At 37.8% G+C, this 11,576-nt stretch overlaps 1 protein-coding gene across 1 annotated transcript in view; it reads right to left on the bottom strand.

The window, feature by feature from the left end:
- Window positions 1-210: 210 nt before the first annotated feature.
- TLE1 (transducin-like enhancer of split 1 (E(sp1) homolog, Drosophila)) overlaps window positions 211-11,576 on the bottom strand; it is a gene marked incomplete at its 5' end in the record, with an annotated part of 67,176 nt that continues 55,810 nt past the window's right edge. The window contains 6 exons of the mRNA XM_009699449.1: window positions 211-871; window positions 1,029-1,105; window positions 1,549-1,699; window positions 2,067-2,214; window positions 4,182-4,429; window positions 6,149-6,398. Coding sequence (XP_009697751.1) covers window positions 764-871; window positions 1,029-1,105; window positions 1,549-1,699; window positions 2,067-2,214; window positions 4,182-4,429; window positions 6,149-6,398 — 982 coding nt within the window. The remainder of the gene's footprint in view (window positions 872-1,028; window positions 1,106-1,548; window positions 1,700-2,066; window positions 2,215-4,181; window positions 4,430-6,148; window positions 6,399-11,576) is intronic.

The raw sequence follows: 11,576 nt of genomic DNA, 5'->3' as shown, positions 1-11,576 counted from the left end.
CAAAATTGCCTTTTAAGTTTTCTGTAGCACAAGACAGCATCTACTGGACTTGGTACCCTAGTCTGTCAAAACAACTACTTTGAAGTATGATAAAAGAATCTAGGAAGAGTTAGAAAGAATAAGACACCATTTTCAAACTATACATAGAGTTTTCTTTTGCTTCTAAAAAGGTACTTATATCCCCAAAAAGTTTTTAATCTTAAATAAGCAGGGAGGGGGCAGGGGGGGAAGACTGGTTGTTGGTACTAAAGCCTTTACTGTAATAAACTAAATATATTTACAATTTTTACAAACGTTTGACCTTCAACAAAAATACAAAAACGTATCACAAGATGCAAAACCAGGAAACAAGTTCATCTGAGACACCACTGCTCTACACAGGACAGAATGCAACTTGAACTGCAAGGAACAGAAAGGTTTTTATCCCCCATATTCAGGCAATGAGAACAATTTGTATGAGGTCACAAAGAAAGAAAGAAAATAAAAGGCTCCAACATTCTTCAGTAGACTCGGCTTTTAAAAACTACGTCAAAAACCTAGGCTACAACTGTCCATCTTGCCTCTGTGTTCTGTTTGGTCCACGTAGCCAATATATAGTTGCTGGATGTTGCCTTCTATTTTGAAAAATCGGAGTAGTTTCATGGCAAGGTCTGGAACCTCAATACTTTTGTTCCTTTTTAAAAGGCAAAACCTTTCTACTACTACACTTAAGAACAATTTTGGCCCAGTTCAACTTCTAAAAGTTATATCCCCATCATATTTTTCAGTAGATAACTTCATAGACTGTAGCCTTTTTGTCTCCAGAGCCAGTGACTATGTACTTATCATCCACAGAGATGTCACAGCTAAGCACTGACGAAGATTCTTTGGACTAGAAGAAAAATAGAAATATATTACATCATTTTTTTTAAAAGTCTTTTACTCTCATCTCAGCATCCCATTTTGGGTAGATCACATATATGAAGATATCCGAGTCCACTCTTGGGACTCTGTTCTAGTTTTTTCTTTAAAAGTATCATCATCCTTACCTGGAAGATACTGGCTCCATAAGGAGTTCTCCATGCATTAAGAAGGTTATCTTTCCCAGTACTCACAAACCATTTACCTAGAATGTAAAACAGAATGACTATGAAAACATATGAAACAGACATCTGACAGATTTTGGGTTTTCAGCACACATCTATGAAATCTGTTAACTAGCTACCATTATAAAAGCTCTCACCACTAATCAGCATAGTACTTTTCCTTACAATTAATGTGGATACTCATGCTTTCGCAGTGCATTCCATACTAGGAAATCCCTAGACTCTGTAAGTAGGAATAGCCTTTTACACACAAATCAACCCTCACAGTAGCCTTTAGACAAATGGATGATTGTTTCTAGGTAAGTATGTTTGACTTCATGAAGCAGAGATATTTATTCATTACTTAAGAAACTGAGATACTAAATGAGTTTTGACTATCAAATGAGCTACAACAATGTAATAACTAATCAGCAAAGCATGAATTAGACCCCTGACCTCCAGTTCTGTGTTCAGGGCAACTTACCACAGTAAGCAAACTTGAGTGACAGCACACAACTCTCATGAAGGTGCAGTTGATATTTGTCTGGTTTATTTACATGTAGCACTTCTACATTGCTGCTCTCCATTCCCACAGCTAGCCATTCACCAGTAGGACAATAACCAAGGGAAAATATCTGAAAATTAAACCACATTTACACTTTTTTTTTTCCTACAGTGGTGAAATTCATGGGGGGAGAGAGAGACAAGGGCCAAATAAAATTCACATAGTTCAATAGCAAGACTGCTGTTCAAAATGCTCTAAAGTTCTAAATAACTCCTGTTCTTATCTATTAACTTAGAACAATAGGAAAAGAGAGTAGTGTCAGGCTATCATTTTGCTCTGGAAGCTAAACATACGAAAGCTCCAAAATACTGTGTTGTGAGCAGCCAAAATGAAGAGAGGGAAAAATCTGCCAGCTGCACTGGGCTCAATCTCAGCTTTCATCCTAAATGCCTCCCTCCCACTGCACCCCCTCCCAAGCTGTAGGAAAATCCAGTTACTTGTGATGTGAAGTCGTGCTGTTGTAGCTGTCTCCCCTCTCTCAAGTCCCAGGATCTGACAGTGTTATCCAAACCTCCTGTCCAGAGCTTGGTACCATCATTAGAAATGTCAATACAGCTGGCTCCATCTGTGTGGCCCTGGAATTGCCTGATAAAACAAACCAGATTGAATAATGATTTCCTGCCAGAGCTCAAGGTAAACACTGTTGTGGTGTTAGTTTTGGACTCTGTATGTGTGTGTCATCTCTTCTGTGCCTGCTGATGGGCAAAAATCAGTCCCTCTCTCTTACTGAGCATGAAATACAACAGTACTACAAAAATATTTTCCAGGTGCTAGAGAAATGAATTGCATCATGGCTAGCTGAACAAAGTTAAATATTTCCTATCAGGTTTTGAAAAGCAAAAAAAAAGCTTGTGAGAATATTAAAGCACAATAACTATAGTTAAAAGCACTAGGGACAACTCAGATTAAAACAAGCGCTGAGGGAACAAAACTCCTCCAGTTTCAGAAACAACTTCTATATTTTTCTTTGGTTGCAAGTCAAGCTGATAAATAATAAGCAGAGATATTAATAGGAAGGGATCCAGCTAGAGATCCAGAAAGTTAAACACAAGCATTGCTGAGTCAGCAAAGTTGCATACTCTGTGGCAGGAGATCACAAAAATCTAAATGGTGCAGTTTGTTTTAAAATCTTCTCATTAGTAATTCTCAGCTTTCAGCAACCAGAAGGTCATCTGAAGTTTTCCTTAATCCTTTGGCAAAAGCCTTCTGAGGTTCCTGCATTTTTCATCAGCAATTAGCTTTCAGAAAGTCCTATGCCTCAATGAGAAAGGTGGAGGGCCAGGGGGAAAGACAACTAGCTTGGGAATGAAGGTTATGAATCACTGACAGCTGCCACAGAAAGGTCACACAGCACATTGTTTTGTAGCTCTGGTCTCAAAATTCCACGTGTTATCAATTAGCAAGATCAGCAAGCAAGTGGTGGGAACACCTACAGCAAACATTCAAAAAGCAAGACAGTCATAGATGGAGAGAGTGTACCTTTACAGACAGTAAGCACACAGGGCAAACTGAAGATTTTATACAACTAAAATCTTTTTTGTTGACCTAAAAGTTCAACAGAAAGTGAAATTTGCGTGCACGTTAACATGACTCCTTGCACGTAAGTTTAGGCTAATTATTGATATATAGGAAATTTAATCAAAACACAGCAGACTAAGGAGATTCTTCAGTGTTTGTGTTCTGAACTTTTAAAATATCACGGCCTTTCCCTATTTAAGCTCTCTCGTCTCATAATACTGTAAGCCACTACTACTTTGGTAAGCATAAGTCAAAATTTATCTTCTAGTAAACCAACTACCTGGCTAGTCAGCAAGAGCCGTCTCACACATGGCCCTATCTTTCTTCTCTGTCATAGTAATAAGGCTGAATATTGACCTGACAGACACTTTAATGTTCTACTAATATATTAATTAATCAAAAGTCTAACAAAAGATTTCAAAAGTAATTTACATGGCGATCCGTTTATTATACCCTTTGTAACCCATTCTAAAAGTTTTAGAGATCAAATTCCCTCCAAAAACTCAAATACCTTTCTTTCATGAATGACCAAACATTACTTCTTTATGCTTTCCTGAAGAACTGAAGGGATCCACACCTTCAACTGCTTTTGTAAGATTAATTTTGTTACTTACCATCACTAAATAAGAACTGAAAATTCTCTTTATTACTTAACAAGGCTTAAGAAAAGGAAAAGAACAAACCCCAAAGAATTCCCTAAAAGGCATGCTCGGTCTACATCAATCATAAACGAGCAGAAATGCTGCTTGTAGAAACCTGCAGACAAATCCCAACTAACCAAAACCAACAGGAACTTTTACACTGACTGCAGTAAGTTATGGACCAGCCCTTTACGCCCTGAAAGCGCATCTTCCAAGACTAGGTTGAAGCTACCAAGACTAGTTACTGCCCAACTCGGGTGTAAACTGCATTCTTTGGATAAGAAATACTATTTACTTTGCCGTCATGAACCACTATTCAGGGAGATAAACATTTATGCAGCTGTCCAAAGAGTAACTTCTATTAAAGTTTTCTGCAAACAAGTAATGACTCACCTGACCAACGTCTGATTGTGCAGATCCCACACTGCGATGTTCCCATCACTGCAGCAGGAGAAGCACACCTTGGAATCAGGGCTGATAGCCAGAGCATAGCAGGCAGGGGCTGAGGATGTCAGCTCTGCTTTTATACGAGGAGTTGGTGCTGTCAGGTCCCATATGGATAACGTGCTGGCTTCCCCACCAACTATTAGCGTGCATCCATCAGGCAGCAATTTACAAGAGCGGATGTAGTTATCTCTGTTCTGTACAACATAAATCACCCCAAGTATGTTAATACACGCCTGCCATTAATGACCGCTAATATGAGTCTGACTGCATCCAAGTTTTAAACAGTATATTATTTTTTCCATTACCAAACTACTGAAGAGGAACCAGTAGATCCTAAAAGATTTCAAACACTGACTTCTCATCACTAACCAGAGACTGCAGCTGCAGAAAGTAAACTGGAGAATCCTGTTGCCACAGTCTACTTTGTTTTCAATCTGGCAAATGGCAAGTCTTCCATCTCATTACACAAAAACAGAGCCAAAGTAAGCTTCCACTTCTGTAGCTGATGGAGTGCGTTTAAAGTCACCAACAACAGAAATATTAAAGCAAATGACCTTTCATTTGGCATTTAGGCAACCCTGTATGAAAATGCAGTTCAAGACTCATGCCTTTCTGATTTTGGAGTTTTCTTTCTTGGTCCTTTGTTGTTCAATATATTGTACTTATATTATTAGATTCACATTTGTGATACTATTGCTGATTGAGAGGTACTACAGGGGATTTAGAAGTGGAAAACATTTCAAACTTCACTTATTACAAGCTTGATTCCTCAAGTGTATTGGATGTCCATTTCTCCGTAACAGCTGCCAAATTAACACAGTAACAGTTCTTTAGGAAATGGAGAGTTAAGTTCTGAAACTCAATACATAGAAAAAAACTACTGCAAGTACTGGTCAACAGCATTCCTACGACCACCTTTTTTTTTTTTTTAAAACATAGCAAAGAAGCAGTAAGTAGTGCAATGGAAACGTTGGCTTAGTCAGCCAGCCATTACTGCTCCATAATGAATATGAAGGTAGCTAGGACTGTGCATCCAGACACATATCTGCCACAGAACTGAATACATACTGAACCATACTTTTTACTACTAGACAACTAACATACGGGTAGAGGTAAATTAAGGATAACAGCTAAAAAAACCAAACCAAAACAAAAACCCCATGACATTTAATTGGATCAACGTTGAAGCTTGAATTGTTTTCATTCAGAATATATATTACTGTTTTACAACATTAAGTCTTCTCAGTCAACATTTCGCAAATGTCTATGCTGCTTCTAATATGAGAAGCATCTCTTATTGAGCCGTTAACTTTTCTGAGTTAGCTTTCCAGCTACCTGTACTACTGCACTCAGCCCCTTTTGTATCCGGCAGATGTGAAAACAACCAACCAAAATGTACAACTTGTGTATCACCAACAAAAGCATAGCAAAACTTAAAGTGACCTTGGTACCATATCACTTTATTTTATTAGGTGGTTGCTACACTCTTACGAGAAAAAAAAAAAAGGTTGTCACTCCTGGTGCAAGTGAAACACCCAGGAAATGTCTTTGTGCAGCCCTGTACAAGCCAGGCTACATTCCTTTTAAACTCATGCACAAAAATCATCTGCATGACATGAAGGGGAAAAAAAAAAAAAAAGAGTCAGATACAGATTAGATGATATTTCTGAGTAGAGAGTATTATTTGACCCTTAGTGACGATATTCATCCCTAAACAAACCAGCACTCTTCTGTATAACTCCACCCATTATGTGGTTAAAAAAAAAGACAGCTAAATACATAAAGCAGGAATCAGAACTGCCTGCTATTTCCTTGTATTATGAACAGACATAAAAATCCAGACAAGGACAGCTATTTCCTTATTGAGTCTCCAAGGAGAAGCAGCTCTTGTGCACAAGTTCCTGTTCACCTACCAGGCAGTCCAGCTGAGAGACAGGGCTCTTGTTGCCAGGGTGGCTGATGTCCCAGACTTTGACGCACCCCTTCCCACCTGTGTACACGTGTCTTGTGGGGTTGCTGATGGTAACTGCACACACAACTTCCCCATGGTTCAGAGTGTTGATCTGACGGGCATGGCGAGGGATTCCTGGACCAATGAGGGCATCAGGAGGGAAAGGAACTGGCTGCATCTGACCATCTGCAGTAACGTGAAAGGAGTAGGCTCTTTTGGGGAAGGGAAAGAAGAGAGAAGACAAAAAAAATTCAGCCAGTTACGGTGCTACAACGCAAGAAAAACACAGTATTTTTTTAATTTTATTTCTTTGTCAATCTTTTTCTCATGAAAATCAAAGCTACGGTGTCAAGTAATACAGACACATGAAACCTCGGAGGGAGACAAGGATTCACAATAGATGTTTTCAGCTTGCCTCACCTAAAGTATTCATGCAGCAGAGACGCACGTTAAATTCTACCCTGAACGCTATGGACCAAGGTCACAGCTGCTATTCCTCAGCCATGTAGATAATCAAAAGATCTTTCAGCCCCTGATTTCTAGCCAGCAGTTCCAAGTCTTAGCACCACAAGTCCTGCAGCAGCAATCCCTCATCAGGCACTACTCTTTCAGTTTTCTTCCATCAGGCTTTTACCTGTTGCCTTGCAGTAGCACTAGCCAGAGTTCAATGTTTGCTCTGTTTCTGCACCTCATCTTTAACATCAGCACCAGCTGTGCTCACATGCCTCTCTTTCCAGCTGGTAACTAGTGCTTTAAAAAGAAAATAGAAACATGCAGAGTGGTTGCACGCACCTTTCATCAGAAAGCTGATAGCATCTACTCATAATTATGTTTTCTTTGAATAACTATTTTGGAAAGCTGAAAGATTCAGTTTCCCAGGCAGTTTTGGCACTTCCGTAACATCTTTTATTTGTATTCAGTGCATGATTTCAAGTATATGGAAACTGAGAGTTGAGGAAGCCAATCCCAGCACTGAATAAAAACACTCTTCCTTGTGGAAAGTGTACAAAAATTCTTTCTTCATGTTCACTGTAATGTTTAAAGTCAGTTCTGCTCACAGACCAGGGCACAAAGAGCAGCTAATAAAGGTTTCAGGTGCAGCGGGTTTTCTTTGTGCGTTTTAAATAATGAAAATACTACTGCAAAACGCTGCTTTTTGTTATACTGGTGAGGTCCTTTTTTTGCTGCTTCTGTTTTAAGCACATCCGTAGTTCATATTTTTGATGTTACTGTTACACTAGCAGGATTCTTCAAAGTGGATAAAAAAAAAGGTAAGATAGAGTATCTTTTTTTTTTTTTACTAATGAATTACTGCCTCCCTAGTGATACTTTTATTTTTCTAATATATTCTTGTGTTCCAAATGACTCTTTCTTTTCCAAATGTACCTTCTTCCTCAGAAACCTTCAGTCACTGTAGCTCAAGTATTAGTATTGCAGCCCTCTTCCAAGGACCCAACAATAGATAATTCAATTTAATCTTCTGTTCTGAGCTCTGAGCTAGTATTGTCAAAGTATTTTATTGTACGTTTCCAAGCATTGCACAGTTTGAAAGGAAGTAACAAGTAAGGTGCCTGGATCTGTAACAGACATCACAAAGCAACTGAATTATGCCCAGGAGCAGAGCAGAAGATATTCCTTTAAAAAAAGAATGAGGAGTGGAGAGCTGAAAGAACTCTACAGTTCTTTCATACAAAAAGTAACAGTGGAAACAGTCACCCCATGTTGCATCACAGTTTTCCCAGAAGGGAAGGATAAAAACTGATTAACAGTAACTGCTATTAAACAAAGACAAAATTCACAGTGCACATACATGCAATTCCTGTATCTCATTCATCTTTCATGGCTGGACAAGTGAGTTAAAAGCCTGCTCAGAGAACACGCAGAAATGGAAGATGAGAAAGACGACAAATCTTTTTTGTTATGGAAGGGTCAGGAATGGGAAATGCAGGATAAGAAAAGAAGTACAAAGTTTACTCCCTTATATGTATACAAGATGCACAGTATATCAAATGTACTTCTTCCCATGGAACCCTTTCTCTTTTTCTGTGTGAACAACTACGGCAATGATTAAGGCTTAACTAGAAATCTGTATCACTTCTGTCAAGTGGAGTAGCTACAGGACTGTCCCAAAGTAGTTATTCACTAAACAGATGAGGCACAGGATGGGAGAGGAGGCAGAAGAGGAGTGGCAACAAGACTGCGCGGGGCTGAACAACTGCTCAGGTTCAGGTACAGAATCCAACTAAAGAGTCATAGCACTTAGCAGACTGAAAAGCTGGGCCCCATCCTGAGCTCCATATCAAAGTCAGTTACAGAGTATTTGTTAGCAGAAAGAGTACACACAACTGCACAACTTTGAAGTCTCAGCCTGCCCTTGGTTTTATCATGGACAGAAAAAGAAAAAATAAAACAATTAAGTAACTATTAAGCAATTTTTTTCCAGCATTTTTAAGACAAATAATCCACTTGTACACAATTATTTTTTAACGGAAGGTTACAGCGTAAATGTTCTGTTCAATTCAAAATATCTACATAAATGGTGTTTTTAATTGCTTCTGTGCATACATACAGCTTCTCAGTCCTTGCTGAGATGGGCTGGGAGGAAATACTCAGTGCTCAAGAACATGGCAAATCAACTAAACTATCTAATTGTCAGCTACTCTAAGTATTTAGATGATATAAGGCATGCAACTCCTGCCTACTTAAGGCACCATGCCTTAAAAAAAAAAATATTTCCCACCTCATCCATCCAATTCAAACAGAATTCCTTAACTAGAACAAAAATACCCCAACTACAAAACACAAAAGCAGACAGTCCCTTCTACTGATGAGTGCATTTTACTTTCAGCTCTTCTTTGTAGCCCAGCATATTTTTAGTTGTAGTTATCACAAACAACAATGAATATCTGAGTGTAGGACAAAATATGAAGAAATTGGGATAAAGGTATTTGTGCAGAAATAACAAAAATATTTAACTTCATACATTTCATCAAACAATTCTATCCAGAGATACAAAAAAGCAACCTGTTATTCTGAAGTATAATAAAAACAGCCTTCCTTTAACATATTCCTCACTGTACATTCACTGAACAAGTGTGCAGATCAGGAGAATTGAAATCTTTTTAATTTTTGCCTTGAGCACTTCCAGAACTGTATACTATTCCTTTCCAAAAACACAAAGAAAAGTCGATTTATAACCAGCAGTTGAAAGAGTTAACATTTACTAGATGAAATTTCCCTTTCCTACTAAAATGAGAAACATATACTTTCAGCTCTTTCTGGTGGCTGTGTATAACACCCCATGATTCAATTAAAACCACATTTGAAAAAAATACTGAGAAATACATTTGTCCTCAATGCTACCATTAATTCACAATTTTAGACACCAGGGAAGCAATACTGTGGACATAAATCTTACCACTGAGTTTGAAAATCTGTGTTCGGTGCACAATCCCACTATTAGAAGGTGTGGTTCACATAAAGGAGAAATCTACAAGGACATTAATTTAGCAGCTATAGAAGACTAAGAGCTAAATAAGTACCTTGCTAGAAAGGCTATGCAAAGCAAAAAAACATGATTACAGCAACACACCAAGAACTTACAGTCCAGGGCATAGTTAACGGTATCAAAATAATGAAGTGCAAGACTCTGACACCACATGTCCATGTCAAAAACTAGTACTGATTTCTCACCCCCAACCTGAGACAAAGATAATTATTGATTAGGTGATGGCTCAAAGCAATTTGGAAGGAAAAAACACCACCACCAACACCCTGAAAAAACAAAACAAAACCAAAAAGACCACTGACCCAAAAGCAGAAGAGCTGCTAAGAAGAAAATAATCTACAGATGGGAATCAACTTTGAAACCAAGAATATGAAAGCTTGTTTTATGCATATTCATACACACATATAGATGTCAAGTTCTTGTCCATAAAATTAATAATTGAACTACAGAGCTGAAGAGAGAAAACAATTAATATGAAATCACACGTGTGTATACCAAATTATCAAATAAATATGAAAAATCTGAAAAGTCTCATAGGAAATAATAAAAAAACTCCACACTCTGCTACCAAATGCAAAGACCAAATGCAAATTAAGAAATTGCTGAAGACACTTTGACTTTCTAGATTGCTACCCAATTTCCCAAGTACATCTGTAACACTACTAACAAGTTTAGACTTTGCAAAGAGCAAAACTGAATGATTGGCATTCAGGAACATTAAAAGATGGTAGTGAAGATTTATATTTAAGTTACAAAACAAGGCAAGCAAAAGAAACTTTCCAGATAACAGTCTCTTCATAAAAACAGATAGACAAGTAGAAGTGGGCTCTTAAGAGGCTACTAATTTTTCTAACAAGCTAGTCATTAACAGACTTCAGACTACACAGAGGTTAAAGAAAACTGTGTGCTATTAGAAATGTCACTTCTTTGGAAAAAAAGGAACGCAATTTTCTCCTGGAAGCAGGGCTAGGTGAAAAAACAGTCCCTGCATAACCATTGATAAAAATGCGCAGCCATGAGAATACACATACAGCTGGGGATTCGATAGTTCAGTACGAAAATTCTCTGTACCACTTGCAGCAAGATTCAGAATAAAACTTCATATTTCATAAAACAAATTCAATGTGGCACCCTAATTGCACTCTAGGAAAAGGCAGATTTTGAAATAAACCTGGAGTACTCCACTAGTTTGCATGATTAAACAACTCATGTACTTTGTACAGAAAATACAGAGATTCACCTAATGTAGGTAAGAGACACTCAAAAGATGCTGCAGGTAGCAGGTGGCATCTAGCTAGCTGTAAGCCAATCAAGACTAGAACAATGGATTGTTCTAAAGCTGTCAATGGAAAGATAACAGATCAGTTTATGGAATTTTAGGTTTGCCTCACTTACAATAAAGGTAAGCAAAGAAGTCACTTTAGAGGAAATGACTGACTCACTCCAACTAACACGACCAGAAAAAAAACCCAGAACAGAACACATCAAATCAAGTCTAGAGTAGGGAGTATGTACCAAAGTAGGCAATATACAAAACAATGTGCATAAAATGCTGAAAAAACTAAATAAAAAGATTAAAAAAACCCCACACAGACTGTAATTTAGCTATGAAATACCAGAATACAAAGCATGGCAGCATACATGCACTGCTTTTGTGTCTTGAATAGTGCAACAACTAGAACTCAGCTACAAAAAAATTCTGACTGAACAAAAATAGGTTTTCATAGTTTATAATACAAAATATTGCCAGGCATTACTAATGGAATAAGTCATTGAAAGCTTATGAATATACTTGTTTAAAAGTAAAAACTTACAGCCACTGGATCATGCGATCTCCAAAAATGTTTTATATAAGTATGCCAAATTCTACTAAAGTCAGCAG

This window comes from Cariama cristata, unplaced genomic scaffold (assembly GCF_000690535.1).
Source record: "Cariama cristata isolate BGI_N322 unplaced genomic scaffold, ASM69053v1 scaffold3314, whole genome shotgun sequence".
In the NCBI taxonomy this organism is placed as follows: domain Eukaryota; kingdom Metazoa; phylum Chordata; class Aves; order Cariamiformes; family Cariamidae; genus Cariama; species Cariama cristata.
Note: the sequence above shows the minus strand (reverse complement) of the source record. Positions and strands in the feature narration are given on the sequence as shown.